Source organism: Pleurodeles waltl, chromosome 7 (genome assembly GCF_031143425.1).
Source record: "Pleurodeles waltl isolate 20211129_DDA chromosome 7, aPleWal1.hap1.20221129, whole genome shotgun sequence".
NCBI classification, from domain to species: Eukaryota; Metazoa; Chordata; class Amphibia; order Caudata; family Salamandridae; genus Pleurodeles; species Pleurodeles waltl.
In genome coordinates, this window is record NC_090446.1 from 573,109,819 (window position 1) to 573,129,774 (window position 19,956).

Here is a 19,956-nt window from a genome sequence, read left to right on the forward strand (position 1 = left end):
TCAGTAGATCAAGAGAGAGTGGAAGGGGTGGTAATAGCAACAGATAAGAGGAACCCTTAAGGGAAAGAGAATGAGCTTGAAAAGAATATGGCAACAATAAGAGAACAAGGAGTGACAGCAAGGTGGAACACCACCATGGGGCTGGGGGGCTAGAGGGTTACAGTGAGGGCATGGGGAACTATTGAAAAGAAGGGCAAAAGTAAAGGGAGGTTAGCACAGTGCTTATGAGAGCAACAGAAGGTGGGAGGGATATAATGTATGGAGTCAGCTCCAGCAATGAGGAGCAGGACTGCACAGTGATGAAGAAAAATACAGCAAGACGTGGCAAGATCAGCGGAGGGGTAAGAGGACAACAGAGTGGTCGTGAAGGCCGTGGGAGAAGTAGAGACAGAAGATGAAGAGGCTATATATTGTGGAAGAGGGCACTAGGGGAAATGGCCAAAAAGGACTGGAAATGGTGGCATGAGGGATGTGCGATAAGGCAATATATAGATATAGAGGCAACAGCCAGGAGAACAAGATAACGTCAGAGAAGGGAAATACAGCAAAAGAAATGGTATAATGGCAAGTGGGAAAGTGGCAACTATTGTTGGAGCGGTAAACAGTGGAAGGACATTGTAATAACAGAATGATAGGCAAAGGCGGAGAGTGATGGGGCAGTGGCAAGAGGAGAGGGGTTATAGAAGACAACAGGGAGACAGAGACAATAGGAAGATGGAAAGTGGAGAAGCAGGAGGAGAGGGGACAAATCTGGAAAACAAAATGGGGACTTGGAGTCATACAAAGAACATCCATGGCCTGCACTCTTTGCACTCTTTGCAACTCTAACACACAGCTCTTCTCTTCAACTTCCGTCTCTTAATCACCAAAGCAGCCTCCTTTCACCTTTTATACAGATCACTCAGACAAAACTAGCAATTCCTAGATGAAATCCCAGACTTCATCACCGCAACCTCCATCCAACACACCCACATTCCTCAGAGGTTTCAACCTCCATGGCAACTCTAACACACAATACATGAAGGAAGCATTCAACATACTTCTCAACACACTGGAAATAAAACAACTACTCAATATTCTAACTCACTCTAAAAGCAACACACTGGACCTCTTCCTATTAGCGTCCACTAACATCCTCCACCAGACAACTAAAGCGCTGGACTGGAACGACAACATAGCTATCACCTTCACTACTGCATACTCTACTCCTCAGCATCAAAGACAGCCAAAAAGAGTGGAAGAAGAAGCTTCTTTTTCATTAAAGACCCGTAACTGGAAAAAATACAAGAAGAACTTGGGGCCAGATTTACAAAGCTATTTAGCATTTCTTAACGGGCCGAATCCCTATTTCGGCCTGTTCAGAAATGCTAAATAGCCTTCTGGAATGTTCAAAGGCCGTTTGGGGATCGCAAAATGCGATTTCTACCCAGTAGAAATCGCATTTTGTGATACCCAAATAGGAAATCGCAAATAGAGATTTCCCATTTGTGATTTACTATGCACTCATGTACAAAGTGTTTTCTAAATGCATATTGGGCTTTTAGAAAATGCTATTACCTTTGACTCAAAGTAGATGGTAATCATGTGCAATTAAAATAAAACACCCCAAAATGCTTTTTTTAAAGTGTAATAGAGTGCACACATGCCCCTAGGGCATATGTGCGCTTTACATGTGCACCCCATTTTTTGGGGTGCAGCAAGGAGGGGCCTTAAGCTGAACGTCACCCTTGCTTTAGCATTTCCTAATTAGTGATTTCCTATTAGGAAACTGCAAATTAGGAAATGCTAAACCATTCGTACCTATGGGCCTTTATTCCCATAGGAGCTAATAGTTTGGTATTATGTAAATAGTGATTTCCTAGTAGCGATTCCTACACTGTAGGAATTGCTATTGGGGAATCTCTATTTTTGTACACACCATTTTGCATTTCCTAAATTGCGATTTCTAAGGAGTCACTATTTAGGAAATGCAAAATAAGTATTTTTTACATCTGGCCCTTTGCAATCTGCCAGACCACTTCCAGCCACAGATGTCAATAATCACCGCAACATCTACAACACCAATAGGAGAACTCAGGTTGATGGTTTTGCTCCTCAAAAGCCTGATCCACTGAGCCAAAGCACTCAACACATTGGTGCACTCAAGAGCTTAAAGGAAATAAATTTGCCATACAAAAAGAGGAAAAATATGGAGAAGATCAAATCTCATGGATGATCATACCCAAATTAAAACACTCAGCTCTAATTGGAAATCATATATCATCTTAGCTAAAGGCTCTTACTCAACACAGCCATCATTTAGGCAGCCAATAGATGCAAATCCCTCTTCAAAGCTGCTGAACACTGCACCAATCCTCTTCCAGAACCAACAGTTCCTGTCCCTGCTTCAGTTGAAAAATGCAACACCAGCAAGACAGAGAGATCAACAAAATCACATCTAACCTCATTACCACTTCCATGGCTCCGTTACGTCCAGCCATCTCTGTTTCATCACACTATCAAATGGACCTAATCAATCCAGTCTCACGTATGGATTTCTCCAATATCCTGAACTCTCTCAAGGCAACCTTCTATAAACACGATATCCTTCCATCTTCTTTAATCAGATTGCTCCAATAAACAGCTCTCACACCCCTTGTCCTCATTGTCAGTGCCTCCCTAATCCAAGTAAGATTATCAGATATCCTTAAAACAGATCACATCTTCCCTCTGCTAATGAAAACATTCCTGCACACAACCAACATCACTAACTACTGCCCTATGACACACTTTCCATTCAGAGAAACCACTGAGAAAGTGATCATCACCCAGCTACTTGAGCATGTCATCAGGAATAGCCTTCTACAAGTCAACCAATCAGGCTTTATGCCATGCTGTAGCACTGAGACAGTCACACTTCAAGTACACTTCACATGTCAATGCCTTTTTTCTCAATGACAGGAGCGACCCCTGTCTTCTGGTCCTGCTTTAACACTATGAAGCCTTTGACGCATCCATCTATGATCAACACAGGGTTAATGTGATATTCTCAGCCACTGTCTTGAAATAGTTCACATCCTACCTCACAAACTGGTGCAAGCATGTGTGCAAACAGGTTCTCTAAGATCATGGACACTCTCTGTCTTCTGCAGAGTACCACAGAGCTCCATCTTTTTTCCATCATCTCAAGCCTCTACATGGAACATTTCAGATTCAATCTTGAAGACAGCAGCATCAAAACCCATCAATACACAGATGCCTAACTTTGCCTAAAAATATGCTCACCAAACAACCAACAGGGACTCAAGCCTATCCGGGATGCCAACTAACTTCTTGTACATTTAAATTTAAATGGTTTTATTAATTATGTTGTTTTTAGTAGAAGCTTGTTGGGTCTGTAGAGGAATAGGGTGGGGATTTAGTTAAATTGTGAATAATTGTATGTTAGTGGTAATTAATTTTTAATTGTTAATTCATTATGTAATGTATTATGTAAATTGTTTTAAAACTGTTTTATTTAATTTTAGTGACAACATTTTACAGTATATGTTGAATTGTTCATATTTTTGCAAGAAATGCATATTTTAGTAGCAGGTTGATAGGTTTGTAGGGGAAATGAGTGGGGAATTGTTCCTATTATGTTATTTGTAAATGTAGTATTACCAATATTTAATGTATTAATTGATAATTATTGATGCAATTTTTAATGGGGGACATACTAAGGGACTCATTTTGAGTTTGGCAGAAGGGTTACTCTGTCACAATAGTGACGGCTAACCCGTCCGCTGAAATCAAAATCCCATTATATTGTATGGGATTTAGATGTCGGCGGATGAAATATCCATCACCGTTATGACAGAGTAACCCCTCTACCAAACTCTCAATCAGGTCCTAAGTATTTTTCAAAATGAATACTTTTAAGTCCATTTAATATGTTACAGAAATGTTGTTGGAATTATTATTTAAGTTGTTTGTGGTGCTTACTGTTTATTTCCTTTAGGTAGGAAGAAGATTTTGTATACATTTATTACATTTTCATAGTATATAATAAGTACTTTATTTTCAAAATATAATTTTATTTTTTCCAGTTTAAGTACTGGTGTTTAGATTGCAGTGGCCAAAGTAAATCTATACCTTCTAGAACCTAATACCTTTGTTAGTGTTGCTTAGACTGGATGGGAATAAAAAATGTAACCCCTCTGTAGTCCAACATCTTCCCTGGAGTTTCTTGGACTGGAGTGGGAGTAGGAAATGAAACTCCTCCAGAGTCCCACTCTGTCCCTACTATTGCAGAGACTGGAGCGGGAAAAGTAAATCTGACATTTCCAGGGTCCAACACGTTCTTTAGTGTTGGTGAGACTCGATTGGGAATAGTAAATTAAGCCTTTCCATAGTCCAACACTTTCCCTACTGTATGCTGAGAGTGGAGAGAAAGTAGTAAATCTAAACTCTATGGAATCCAACACTTTTGGTGCTGCTGCTTAGACTGGAGTGGGAAAAGTAAATCTAATATTTCAGAAACCCAACACTTATCCTACTGTTTATGTGGATGGAATGGGATTTGTAAATTAGGTCACTGGAAGATACCTACTTTATTTAATGTTTGTTAAATAGTGTTTATAGTAAAGAAAAATTACAAGTATTTAATACTATATGCTTTCATTATTCTGGTAATTGTTTTGTCTTCTTTATATTATTTTTCACAAATGTTGCTTGTCTTAAAATTATTTTTTTTCGTTGAATATATTTCTTTAATTATTTATTATATGTTGTTACATATGTTTTTATAATTGTTTTTGCTATTGATATTCTTTACCATTTTTAAATGGTAAATATGATTATATATATTGGTTAAATAACAATAGTTTTATATGTCTATAATAATAGCTAAAATTAGGTATATATGTCTGTAGGGTGTATATATTTTTTTTAATTTTTAATTTACTTTACTGTTGCCATTTTCCATTCTAATTTAAATGTTTTTAAAACATTGTTTAGTGAGTGTTGTTTTATTTGATATATATATATATATATATATATGTATGTATATGTACTTATATATATTTATGTATATATGTGTGAGCACTTACATACACGTGACCAAGGCTGCTAGTCAGCCGAAACGCGTTGTGTTAAATAAACATATTCTACTTTTGATCTCCTGAGTGTGCGGCTATTATAAAATAATTTGGATGTTGAATATATATATATATATATATATATATATATATATATATATATATATATATATTATATTCTTACCTTGTTATGAAAGATATTGCATTCCACGATATACTTGAGACAATATATTGTGGGTTCTATTATAAGCTATTATAAGTATGGGAAGACTATTTTAAGGCAAACAATTTTGTTGACTCAATATTTATGTGCCACTATATGTTTTTCATACAGTGGTAGCCCTGACCACTCAACAGTCTGCTCTTGAACTTCACTCTATAATTGTATATTATTGTGGGCAATGTTCATACTCCCTGTTCAGTGCTCTGTTGCTCTCCACTTTGGTTTGCACTCTTCAAATGCTAACTCATAGATACATACATACATAATGAATAAAAGAAGAACAGCAAGAGACTGGGGTGCAATGACATTTGGAGAGTGATGGGAGAAAAGGCAGTACCACTAGAAAAGGTGGAAGCACCAGATTAAGAGAATGCAAAAGCCCAGTGAGATGGGGCAACATTGGTGGTAGCAGAAGAGACGCTAGCAGGAAGAAAAACAACAGGAAACATGGACAACATGCTCAACAGCATGGAGAGAGAGGGCAGCCAAAATATGCCTGGTGCTCCTGTAGACATACCTGAGAATCAGTGCCTGTCCTAAGGATCCCACTGCAATGTCGGTGAGTCTGTCCTCGCTCATGTCCAGTCGGCCATGGATGGACACTCCAAAGTATTTCAGCCCAGCTGAAAAGACAGATCCTGCAATTCTCTGTGGGTGAAAGTCAAGAAAATGAAACTGTGATCTACTGATGGACTCCATTGCTCCACACGTGAGCCATTACATCCTCAACTATCATACTTTAAAAAGCCTTTGAGCTTACAGAGTTTCTGCTCCACAATTCAATAAATTCTTCAGCTGCTATTCCTTTCAATTTCAATGTTTGCTCTCTTATCTAATGGTCACTCAACTACTAAGGCTTAATACTTGACCAAGTGTGACAAACCCACTCCCAAGCTAGAATTCTCTATACTTGAAGACCTGTACAGCCTCACCCCACTCCCTCCCCAAGGTTTCACTCTTGTCCACCTGCTGTCAATACCACAGTTCCATGTCGGAACATCTGCCTGAACTCTGTTCTTATTCATCTCTGATGTGCTCCCCAAAATGAATCTAATTTTTTATCTGTGCTCTCCTCTCCTTGTACCCCTCTGTACTAAGTTTCACCCTTTGCCATCTGTGGCTGCTGCACCAAAATCTTCCATCTTTTCATTTCCTGTTGGTCCATGAAAACAATGATCAGTTTTGGTGTATTACATGATTTCATCCGTATTGTTCTGTATTGTTCTCTATCCAAATATCCTTAATAAGCTGTGGTTCTTCCAGTCACAGGTTCTGCCTCCCCTCCCTAAAGACGTTCTTTGATATATATCTGTTGCATGCCCCACTGTTTCATGGATAGCAGTTCGGAGGTCACTGCATGAACTGTCTCTCTCTAAAACCTAAGATGACATCCTTGCCTATTCCTCCTTCATGGTGATATACTTAGTGAGCCATTGTGCTATTTCAGTGGTGAATCCAATCCAATATTTCTTTTTTGGTATCTTTGAACAAACCTACCACACCCCATTCCAGCTAATTCAATGTTGATCACTTACATTTTCTCATCACCCATATCATACCCATGACCATCAGTCATTCTCCTCATCTGCCTTAAAAGTTTTCATCACTGACAATAGTCACTGTTCCAAACCAAGGCCCCATTCTCTTCTATGGATGTTAATGCTCCTTTTGGCAAAATTCTTGTCTATCTCTGCTCTTGGAGGTGTCATCCTTGCAATTTGGTTTTGTGATTCGGTAATTGGAAGGGGCATGTTTAAGGAGTCCCTTCCAAATACCTGATCCCAACGGTATGTATTAATGTTTCGTGACCGAATTACGGTTGTGAAACAGTCATTTTTTACTGATACTGAAAGGTAGTGGTATCTTTTGCAAATGGGAGGGGGGCCCCAAGAGACCTCTTCCCTTTAGAAAATGTTTAACAAAATATATTTTTTTAGATCAGGCAGTGGTCCCATGGACCACTACCTAATCTTAAAAACTAAAACTAAATGTTTATGTTTTAATTTTTTAACGTTTTCCTTTAAGGGAAACGGGCTCCATTAAAAAAAATGCTTTATCAAAAAGCAATCACAGACATTGTGGTCTGCTGACCCAAGTAGGTCACTATCCATGGGATGGCTATCAATCCTAATGGTTTGCAAACTTCCACCTACCTCATTAATATTCAAGAGGTAGGTTGATTTGAGACCAACTAGGAGTCACTAATTAAAGGTTCTAAGGTTCTTATATAAGTAAATGCAATTTCCCAATTGCGATTTGGTAAGAATGACAATTTGGAAATTTAAATGCCTCATTTTTTTACAACCAGTTCCAGGTGGAATTCTGGCCTGAAATGCACAAACCTTTCGAACTGACCGCAGGTGTTTATTTTGCAGTTGTTTGGGGATGGCTGAAAAATAGTCACTAGTGGTTTGCTTTTATCCTGTTGTTTGTAGGCAGATGTGAATCTGGGAAAAAAGGCAGAGGTGTTTTGTATTTCGCATCCATGTACTACAGACAAAAACATTAAGGTACTGATATAAGAAAAGTGGTGCTGCACCCAGTACAGCACCACTTCCTTTGTGCCCCTTAGCGCCCCCCTACCCCTACCGCCACCATGTGTGCGCCGTATTTAAAATACTGTGCACCAGGGCACAGGGTAGGAGGCAATAACATCCCTTTTTTATGCTATTGATGTGCTCTGCAGGAGTAGTGCCAACATTTTGGCTTTACTCCTGCAGAGTATATAGTGGTCTATTGTATTAAAAGGCATGCCCCCTTTTAATGCCTTGTCTGAGCAGGCATTAAAAGTGCCGAGAAAAATGGCACAAGGAAATCTCTTAGATTTCCTTGTGCCATTTTTTCACCCACCTAACGGGGGAACGCTCCCTTTGCAATCATTATGCCTGGTGCAGGCATATTGTAGCGCAAAGGGTTACAAAGAGGCACAATGCATGCATTGTACCACTTTGCAAAAATAGTGCTGCATTTTTGGCCATCTAACGCCACATTAGCGTAATAAAATTACGCTAATATGTTGTTAGGATGGTGCTAGTGGCTCTTAAATCAGCCCCTAAGTTTCAATTGCAGACTCTCAGGCTAGTCCCTTGAAGGTTTCAAATTATGCTGCTGTTTGAATGGCCATATCCAATTGTGAGCTTTATGATTCATCAATGAGGGCAAAGGGACAAATCTAGTGTCCTAAACAAGGAATGAAAAAATACACCAGCAAGTTCCCTAGTGATCTTTTTTGATTATTTTCAAAATGAAACAGATAAAATGAAAACAACTGCAATATTCCAAATGATCTTAGTTTCGGTTACAACCACAAATCATCTGTGGCTCTGTGGTTAAGATGTGTGTTTTAAAACCACATACATTTCTGATGTTTTTTTGGTGTTACCTAGTAAATGTTAATAGCCTCTTTGTGCACCTGACCCTCTGGCATTTACCTGCCATCCTAGTATTATGGGGTTTTTCCTACTCCCGTAATGGCCTCAGTCTTACACCCAAACTGATCCCCTACTTATGATCCAAATTAAGCCTCTAGATTTAAGGGGAGCACGTTTCCCATTTCCCTCATACCTCTAAGATGACCAGAAGCATAGTCTCACCTGGCTTGGCAGGGGCCCAAGCGTCCCCTCTTTTTGTCCATGAAAAATGTAGATAGCGCCACGGTGCTCATCCTCCAGTGGGGCACCCACTGCCACATCAGCCAGACCATCCCAGCTGACATCCCCCAGGCAGTCCATTGCTGCACCAAACCTTCCATGGGTGCTGGCTGCTGATCCACTGAGAGTTTCATTGCAAGTGATGTTCTTCTGGAAAAGAGAGGGGTGGACGAGAACAACAGGATTGAAACCTGGGATGAGTCCCGAAGCACATTCTAAAAGGAACGAGCTCAGACATCCATTGCACATTGATGCCTAACTCTAACATCGTTAGAGGCATCTCTTATAGCATTGACAACATCTAAACAAGCAAAGGGGCCACTTAAACAATAGGGGACATCTCATACACTGTGCGGTTCACTCTGACACCAGAGGAGACAGAGGAGACAGTCCATAAGAAATCTCTCATACCAGGGGAGACATTTCAGACAACATGGGCCTGATTATGAATCTGGCGGTCTCATGACCGCCAGGTTCGTGGTGGCGGTTGGACTGCCGCCAATGCGGCGGTCTGGGTACCACATTATGACCAAGGCAGTTGCGCCGCAGTCGGACTGCCAGCACCGCCAGAATTAATCATCTCAGCGGTCTGGCGGTCAAGGCTGTCCTAATCCAACAGGGCAGCACTGCAAGCACATGGCATGGGCAGTGCAGAGGCCCCCCTGGCCAACACCGTTGCAATGTTCACTGCCTGCTTTGCAGACAGTGAACATTGCGAGGGTGCACCCTGCGCACTACAGCATTGCCACCGGCTCTATTACGAGCCAGAGACAATGCTGTAGGCCGTTTCCTGATGGACCAGCAGGCAGAAACTGAGGTTTCCGCCTCCTGACCCAGTGGGAAACTCGCAATGGGCTCAGCAGGGAGGCAGCCACATTGTCGGCAACCACCCTATTGGGATTTAGACGGACAGGCTTGTCTGTCCGCTGAGATTGTAATAAGGCCCAAAATGTGCTACATCGATTATATCAAGGCAAAGCTACCCTAGTTTCTCTGAGAAAGGTTATGGGGTGGGGGCAGAGAGAAAAAAAGGATGATACCTGAAATGAATCTCTAAAATCAATATTTGAAAATAAATGTGACCTGAACCCGCTTGCACAAATTTGGATCTCTTACATTGTAAGAAACGTTTCTTATATCATATGAGACATACCAAACATTATAGGACCTTCTTATACCATGTAAAACATATTTTACACCATAAAAGAACTTTGTTGAACAATAAGCTAAATATTTTGCAGCATATAAAGCATTTCTCTTGCCCTACAGGAGATATTGGTAATATAGAAAGGCTGTGATTCTTGATTGTTTGTAGCACACATAGTACACATACCCCAGTTGTGACACTGCAAACTTGGACGATGCCCCCCACGCCCTGGGCATGGTACAGAGGCACACCAATCAGCACCAGATCGGTTTCTCCATTGCCATCCAGATCCACTGAGGTGAGTTCAGCACCAAAGTATGATCCAATCTGCACAAGAGATAAAAAGAACAGAATATTACACAGTTGATGTCAACTACCTGAGAGGACCCATTGCTGCACACATCAATTTAAGCAATGTGAGAGAACAACATACTATATGCAGCTTCCTACATCTATCTATCTATCTATCTATCTATCTATCTATCTATCTATCTATCTATCTATCTATCTATCTAATCACTGAGAGAATACAAAGGTTAAAGGCACATTAAAATCAGGTGAAATTTAAACGAATAAAACCATTTAAATTAATGTTATAGTTATCTCATTTAACTATATTTCCTGCATTAAAGTAACTATAATTCACACCCTCGCCAAGCACACTGTTGACATTAATTATGTTATTTCGGATATTGCAGTGCTGTTATCAATGATGTCACAGAACATGTAATGAATTATGTAATCGGAGGTCATTACCAGTGCATAGTGAGGGCCAGATGTATTATTTACTTTAGGGCATGAGTTAAAGTTACTTTAGATAACTATAACTTGTGAATTGCAGTGTTTTTTTTCTATAAATGTCACCTAAATATAGAATCCCTTTAAGCTTTGTTTATTAAGTGAATTTCTAAGATTTTTTTTAATACCTAGGTATAACACTCACTTTAACCTTAGTTTTTTTCAGAGGATTTCTAGTTTTTTTTAAAGTACACATGCAAGCTAAGCCTGTAAGTTTTGGCACTATACATTTCAAAATAGTAAAACCAAAATGAAATATGTGTCAGTCTTGATTTTTCTTTTTTTTTACACTCCTCAGGCAACATAGTGCAGCCATAAAACCGAACACAAAGCATCCATAAATTCCCAAGTTGAGGACAAAAGTTCCAGCTTTTGGAATGCTCAAAAATATCAATCAATTTCCCTGGGGTCATATTCTATAGAGTCCAGGAAACATAGGGTTAGTTTTTTTAAAGTATTTGTGAAGGACTGCTGAATAGATTGGGGCACGCCCATATAGCAAACGATATGCACATTAGTCTATGAAGGGCATTATAGGGCACCCCATGGCAGGAGCAGTGAAAAATAAATGAGTGGCTCATTTATTATTTATGTTTCCCCTTTTTCCCCTTTTTTATTATTATTGTGAGTGTCTCAGGGGCCACTTTTTTGTTTTTGTTGGGGAGCGTGGGGGCAGTACCAGGACACCCATGGCACCTCCAGCTCCCCTGCCTATACCCATCCTGGAGGAAGGCAGCAGCAGGCAGTTCTTTTATTTTTAATATTGTGGAGGGGGTTGCAACCCCGCCCGCACCCCGTCCCTGAGCCATTGCTGGCCTGAGGGACCCCCATCCCCTGGGCTGACGTTCATTAAAAGAGGAGGGGCATGTGGCTCCACTGCCTGAACCAATACTGGCCCTGGAGACCCCACCTGCCCGGGCCTATGGTGGCTGCCACAGTCCCACCAGGGCATTCAGATGACATACTACATTGGGAGCTGTGTGGGGAGGCCAATAGCCTCTCCAATCCAGCCAGCTTCCCTGCAAGCACCCATCCTCGGTCCAGTGGGAGGCAACTTTGCTCCCGCTGGTGGGGAGCAGGTTTGTTTCCTGCTCCCGATGGGCGGGAGCAATCTCTGTTTCCCTGCCTGCACGAGTGCGGCTAGGGCAAAATATGTATGCTCAAGTTTTCACTGACGGTGCTCTTGTGGTTAGGAAAACAGTGTCCCAGGGGTGGGCTCCCTGGGATGCAACCATTGAGCTGGACTTGAGGAATGTGGTCCCCGGGGCATTTCGAGGCTGAAGGAGCAGGGATGCATGCCCCACTGCACTTTAATTATCACTGCAGGGGATGGGGTCCCCGGGGCCTCAATGAAGCTAGGGGGGGAGGCTGTGCCCTCCCCTTAGTAAAACACCAGCCCAGGGATTAGGGTCCCCGGGGCCTAATGAAGACCCAGAGAGTGGAGACGTGGGCTGCATGACCTCTCCTCATAAAAACAATTTGCCATCCACCCTGGGCCCAGACCCACCCTGGGGGAGGGGGATTAATGAAGGAAAAAGGATGGAGACCAGTAGGCAGCATTTTTCTTTTAATTGGTGGCAGGATCTGGAGATCCCCACTCCATGAGGTAAAAATTAGGCCCAAGTAGATGAGGTTTTTTATGCTACATAGTGACTGGCCCTCGATAATGAGCCTTCGGTTGGCAGTACTACCTGGACCGCAAGCCATAATCTGTGATTTACCATAATTTGTGGCCAGATCCAGACTGCCCATAAACTGAACTAAGCGGGCCACCAACGATCTCAAAGCGTTGGGGGTCCGAGCGAACAAAACCGCATCATTTGTGTATAATAATGCTGGTACCTGGGAGTCTGCAACTCAGGGAGTATCGACCAGAATAGCAGTTAAAAATTGACAAAAGTCATTAATATTAAAAAATAAAAGGTAATGGGGACAGAATACAGCCTTGGCACACTCAACGCTTAAGACAAAATTCCGTTGACATTTACCCTGTTTGGGCTCAGACGCACTTTAGCTACCAAATTGGTGTGCAAGTTGAACAACAGATTCACCAAGGGTGCTTCAATGCCCATATCCAGCAGCCTCGGCCACAACTTGGGGCTGTTAACTGAATCAAAAGCCATTCAGAGGTCTATAAAGGTGAAGTACAGAGGACAGCTCTTAACATGAACATACTTTTTGGCTATTAGATTCAGGTTAAGACACTGCGCTAATGTACCCAGCCCTGGGTGAAACCCAACTTGAAAAGAGGAAAGAATGTCTTGCTCTTGGGCTCAATCAACAAGAAAATGTTAAATCACCCTGCCAATAATTTTGATGGTACTGTCCAGAAAATAAATTGGCCTGTAGCATTAAGGGGACATAAGATTACCGTTTTTAAAGATGGGCATGATTGTTGCTTGTTTCCAAGAACAGAGAATATGCGTGTTCAAAGAGCTGTTAAAAACGTTTGTAATCAGAGGACCCCAAAGAGCAACATTACATTTTACAAGGTCGACTGGGATTCCGAGGGGGCATGGTGCTTTAGCCCCTGTGCGTTGTCCTATTGCCAGCTCTACTTCTGACAGGAGTAACACGACTGGTGGTACATTGACTAACTTACTATATAAAGATTTTACCAACTCGATGTTCTCTTCCAGATAACAAATTGCAGAGAAATGTGCCTCCCGATCAGAGCCTAGGATGTTACATTGTAACAGGGGACATTCAGGGGTGCTTCTAGCTCTAATTCTGTTAACTGCGCCCCTAAAGGATTTACTATTACCGCCCAATGCTACGGATTCCAACATTTCACAATCCAATTTATGCAGTCTCCTTCCTAAATTTAAGGGAACACTTGTATGCATGTCAGAGGGATTGCACCTCAGCCGTTATTCTCTGCAAGGCAGCCAATGCATGCCTTAGTCGCCGGTTAACTACCAAACAATTCTCATTAAACCAACATGGATCTTCCTTGTTTGCCAACGTGGGTTGAAGGAAGGATTATTTAATTGCCTGACTTAAAGCATCAAAGTGGGGCAATAGTACACTGCCACTGGTGGCTGACAAACAAATAAGAAATATCCCCTGATGTTTATTCAAAAGCAAACCCAAGGCTACTGGGTGTTTTTTAAGATGCCAGACTAGCCTTAGCCCATCTGTGGAGTGCTGTGTGGGGATAATGTTGGAGGTGGGCCTAAACCTGCTTAAGGGCAACTGCCCTATAACAGACAGGGCATTATGGTCCCCCACTCGGTCTGCACGACCTCCCTGCTTATAAGTTGCTGTATGAGGTTCCTGATTACAAAGATATAATCAATAGTAGACGGGCATCCACGTCCTCTAGAGGGTGGCTGAGGAAGCTCTATCTCACTTAAGGCAGCAACTAAATTCATCAGGTTATGCTTGGCCAAATATCTTGCCAGCTCAACTCCCCTTGCATCACTGAGTTCTACCATAGATGTCACCTCCTGAGTCCCCCCCCAGCAACGTAGGGGCAGGCAGTTTGGTGTTGAAACACCACAAAGCACAGCGGCAACCTGCGTTTTAACACTCCCCTGCAGTTTAGAGAAAAAGTTAAACAGCTGCAAAAACAAAAAGAATACATGAAGAGTTTACAAAATCATTGTTATAAAAATTAACCAAAAAGAAAATAAGCAGTGAGAGACTGTTCTTAATCTGTAGCACTTGAAAGGTGGGAGATCCAGAGTCAATTGATATAACTTCGACTCCTCGGTTAACGAGGACCCAGATAGCAAGACCTCCCATAGCCCTTCTGCGGGGACAAGGGAGTGCTTGACTATGGTAACACGCATAACTATTAAATAAGATACAGGAGGTGGCCCACATCCCCTGAAGAACTATGTCATGCTTGTGGATGAAGGACTGCCAATCTGGTTTATCTAATTTCCCTCTCAGACCTGCTACGTTCCAACTCAGCAGAGCATATTTACGTGCTACATTAGGGCCAGCAATGCCATTCTTGGGAAGGACAAGGACTTGCTGAGTATCAATAACAATAGGGGTTGCTTCAGTTGATGAAAGTCAGTTAATGTCCGCAAGGAATTCAAATCTATTGGCTGTAGGGATGGTAAAAGGGACAGCCGGCCCCTGTGAAATGACTGGGGGTCCTTGATTGTAGACCCCCAAATGGACCCTCAATAGCATGAGAATCAAAAGAATTAAACTGTACCAAATGTTAGTGCCCATTGCTAACTTTGGATTTATCAACAAGAGCTTCCAAAGGGTGGGCACTGATCTCCAAGTACTGATTTAGGGGCTTATAAAAGTGACCCTAAGTGACCAAATTAATGCCGCTTCTCGATTGAAGGGACAGGGGTTGGGCAAACAGTAAATTGTGGGCTAAAAACGGATGTCTGACAGTTGTGATTACACAGTCACTTTGGGATCTGCATGCTTTGGGCCGAACCAAGCGCACCATTATAATGTCTCTAGTGTGGAACGTTGGAAACCCTTTGTGTCGCACTAATCAATCTTAGGATTTATTAAAATGCTCCTCATAAAGTTCATTCTGTCCCCTATGCAGAGGGGCAATCCAATAAGAACAACCACATAGGGGCTGCGGCAGGCGGAAGATTGACTAGAACTCTGTTAGGCTCTGGATCAGGCACTGAGGAGCCATTCCATGATTTTGGAGCTTGGGTAGATGTACAGAGGGCTCTTGCTCGTGTAGCTGACGGTGCACCTCAACATGTTTCTTGGATATCATTCCCATTCACTATTCATTCTCTACAGATGGAACATACATCAATGAAAATATGAGCCACTGCTGGGGCCCAAACTGGTGCAGGCGGGAGCCACATTCTCTCATATACTTAGCTCCTTCCTGGCTTTCCTGATCTCTGCTTGATTTATTTTGGCAATGAAAATTGTATCCTTTCCACTTGCCTGGTTTAAAAAACTCAGATGAGCCAATTTCCTGCCTGGCCTGCTCTAACCGCTACAATCACTTCCTGCACGATAGAGGCAAATAGAGTTACTTCCTCCCTGATCCCCACTGACATAAGACGTCACTACATCCTTGGGGCGCTCACAAACACATACCCTTCAACCTATCGAGTACCCATGGCGAGTGAAGTAAGGTAATTGTGGATGGTCATTCCAGAAGGACACTGGAACTGAAGTATAGATTAGAGGGCTAGGAAGCTTTGCAACAACAGTGGCCCCAAATAAGTTTATAGGAAGTATTTATCATGAAAGGAGGCTGAAAGAGAATCCAAGACATAGTGAGTTTAAAGGTATGCAATATTCAAACAAATACGAAACGTTTTGACATACCTGCTGTTTTAGTGACTGATGATGCATACATGTCAGTGCTTCAGAACTAGGTGAGCTACTCCCGATTTTTGAAGGTAAAAAATATATTATTTTTACTCCCTCTTAAAACGTACTTCACTTCAATGACAGTTATTAAGGAACATTAAACCTGACAGTTTTTTTCTAAATCTTCATCTTATCTGGATCCAATTGTTGCCAATCATAACTTTCTCCGTGCTCTGAGATTAGTACATGCGCTTCTCTGACAGCTCAAGACAGTATTACTTCCTTCCAGGCCTTGTACAAGAATGTCCTTTCTAGCTGCTCTGCTTGTCTCGGATGATGACTTTTCACGGCTGGCCTGCTCTCACCAGTGGTGTTTAAAGAACTTTTGGAGCAGGGGGTGCTGGCATCAATGTTACATCAATCAAGTCATAGGTATTGTGAAAAAAGCAAGCATTACACAAAAAACAAGCATAGCAAATGAGTTATGCCCATTCAGCAGACGAATGGGATAGGTGTAGTAGGTAACCAGTGGTGCATTGTATAGCATACTGTTGTAAATATATTACTAGAGCATGGTGTGATACTGCATCGTCATTTACAGACAGCACATTTTCGATTGAAATGGACACATAATTTACACTGACATGCTATTTTACTTATAAAACTATATAGCACAGAAACAATAATGTGTGAAAATCGTGTTACAGACTGTTAGAAATGGGGTCTCTGGTCGGCAGTCAGTTTGCAGTCTGTCGAAGCAGGGACCCTCACTCTAGTCAGGGTAAGGGAGGTACACAGCTCAGATAACTCCTGCTCACCTCCTTGGTAGCTTGGCACAAGCAGTCAGGCTTATCTCAGAGGCAATGTGTGAAGTATTTGTACCAACACACACCGTGACACAGTGAAAACACCACAAAAGCACTCAACACCAGTTCAGAAGAATTGCCACTATTTATCTGAGTAAAACAAGACCAAAATGACAAACATCCAACATACACAGGCAAAGATATGAATTTTCAAAGATTAAACTTCAATGTTGCGCTTAGAAACACAAATGCTTCAATTTGGTGGTATCACGGTGTCGTAACGGAGTTGTTCCCAACAATCTGATGCCAATGGCGCCGGTCACGGAGTCGCACAGACCCCTAGGTACAATACCTTTGGAAAGTGAGAAAACAAGATGGTGCACGGAGTCAGGGAAGTGAGGCATCGCTGGATCCGATATGGTGATGGTTCTGGTGCTGCGGAGCAGTGGAACGGAGGTGTTGGTGCAAAGCGTTGGGTCCTTGCTGCGGAGGAGGGGAGATGAGGCGGCTGCAGTGCAAAGCATCGGGTCCTTACACTCCGGAGGGGTTGATATCTGGAGGGTCAAGATGCCGTGGGGTGACCTCACAGGGTCGCAGTCATGCTACAGGGTTGCAGGTGCCACAGTGGAGTCGGGTGACACGGCTCTCGGGACTCACAAAGTTACGGGACATCAGTGGGGCTGCGGCGGTGTCAGGCCTGTGATGTCAGTCGGGGTCCTCGCACTGCAGTGGGGACGATGGCTTCGGTTGCAAGCGGCGTCACGGGGTCAGACAGTGGCATTAGCCGGGCGGCGACTGCCATCGGTGCACTTGGTTTTTCTTGGTTTTCAACCAGCTTTCAATCCCAAGGGCCCAGAAACTGGAATAGGCACTACCTGACGAGTTAGGGTCCACAGCAAGTGAGCCCAAAGGCTGGTAGATGAAATCTTTGCTGTCCCTGAGACTTCTTAACAGGAAGCAAGCTCAATCCAAGCTCTTGGAGAAACTTCACAAGCAGGATACACAGCAAAATCCAGCCTTTGTCCTCTCTAAGGCAGAAGCAGCAACTGCTGGCTAACCCAGCAAAGCACACACAGCAAATGTTGCAGTACTCCTCCTCCACCTCTTCAGCTTATCTCCTTGGCAGAGGTTTCTCTTGATTCACAAGTGTTCTAAAAGTCTGGGGTTTTGGGTCTACTACTTAAACCCATTTCTGCCTTTAAAGTAGGCAAACGTCAAAGGGAAGTCTCTGTTGTTGACAAGATCCTGCCTTGTCCAGGCCTGGCCCCAGGCACACAAAACAGGGGGTCGAGACTGCATTGTGTGAGGACAGGGACAGCCCTTTAAGGTGCAGGTGTCAGCTCCTCCCTCCCCACTCTAGCCCAGGAGACTCATCAGGATATGCAGAACTTTCTCCAGCTTCCTTTGTGTCACTGTCTAGAGAGAATTCACAAACAGCCCAACTGGCAGTCTGACCCATCCGTGGCTACCACAGGCAGACAGGGGCACAGAATGGTTAAGCAAGAAAATGCCTACTTTCTAAAAATGGCACTTTCAAACTGACAATCTAAAAACCAACTTTACCAAAAAGTGTATTTTTTAATTGTGAGTTCAGAGACCCCAAACTCCAGATTTCTACCTGCTCCCAATGGGAAACTGCACTTAAAAGATATTTAATTGCAGCCCCTATGTTAACCTATGGGAGAGATAGGGCTTGCAATAGTAAAAACCGAATTTGGTAGGATTTTACTAACAGGACATGTAAAACATATTAGTACATGTCCTACCTTTTAAATACACTGCACCCTGCCCATGGAGCTAGCTAGAGCCTATCTTAAGGGGTGCTTTACATGTACAAAAAGGGAAGGTTTTGGTACACTTGCCAGGCCAGCTTAAAACTGCACATACAGACACTGCAGAGGCAGGTATGAGCCATGTTTACAGGGCTACTCATGTAGGTGGCACATTCAGTGCTGCAGGCTCACTAGTAGCATTTGATTTACAGGTCCTAGACACACATAGTGCACTTTACTAGGGACTTACTAGTAAACCAAATATGCCAATCATGGAAAAGCCAATCATCAATACAATTCATACAAAGAGTACTTGCACCTTAGCACTGGTCAGCAGCGGTAAAGTGCCCCGAGTACCAAAACCAGCAAAAACGAAGTCCAACACACAGTGAAAAAGATAGGGGAAACCATGGCAAGGATATCAGGTATAACACAGGCAAAAATTACTATTTTCATCTAGTAAAGTGCCTTGATTTGTTTTGATCCTATTAAAATCTTTTTTTGCATCACAATTCAGAAATACAAAAAAAGTGCTTCATTTGTGCTTTCCTAACTGCTGATTTATTTCGAAATGTCTGTACAGTTATTTTACAGGTATTTAAATGTTATGTTAGAAAACAACTGACATCCTACCACCTTTCCTTTCACTCTCCCTGTACCCCAGCAAAATTCTCTATCTTTGCAGTCATCAAAAGAAAAGTAAACATTGTTCTCCATATTAAAAGAATAGGCAGCAGTTTGTTTGAATACATAGCCTGACATTTGACCTCTGTCTTTGAACACACAGCAACTGTGACGAGGTAAAAACACAATTTAAAGGAAACTTTAGAGCTCAATCTTCTGAAATCCAGCTTGGATATACCGGGGGAGCTACATCCCCCCTCACTCCTTCTTCCAGTGCCTATGTCTCTCACAGTTGGAGGTGTTGCCCTTTCTTTCAGGCTTTGACCTGGACAGGGACTGAGAGATGATATCAGTTCTGCCTGACCTCCTCTGGCAGTAGGGTATCATGGCTCTTCCTGCCTTATTATTTTTCGATGCGTTCCAGCCAAGTGTTCCACAACCCATGTGACAGATACAGATGTGAGGTATCCTGACATCCCTTTAGGGTAGGAGTAGGTCACATATTTTTTTTCCTGTTTTATAGCTGACGCTTACAGGGCCTACGTGCGTCAACTTTGAAATGAGCTCAATGCACTAGATCTGCCAGACAGGATTACGTTTCTGCAGCATAGAACGTT

At 42.4% G+C, this 19,956-nt stretch overlaps 1 protein-coding gene across 3 annotated transcripts in view; it reads right to left on the bottom strand.

Moving 5' to 3' along the window:
- The window catches only part of LOC138304374 (integrin alpha-M-like), a 242,314-nt gene that overhangs the window by 47,703 nt on the left and 174,655 nt on the right, over positions 1–19,956 (bottom strand). For 2 of the 3 annotated variants that reach the window (XM_069244358.1, XM_069244360.1), the window contains 3 exons: positions 10,264–10,404; positions 8,874–9,080; positions 5,798–5,928 (listed from right to left, as the gene is read on the bottom strand). In XM_069244358.1, the coding sequence (XP_069100459.1) occupies positions 5,798–5,928; positions 8,874–9,080; positions 10,264–10,404 (479 nt within the window). The remainder of the gene's footprint in view (positions 1–5,797; positions 5,929–8,873; positions 9,081–10,263; positions 10,405–19,956) is intronic. The other variant, XM_069244359.1, reaches the window with a different exon arrangement.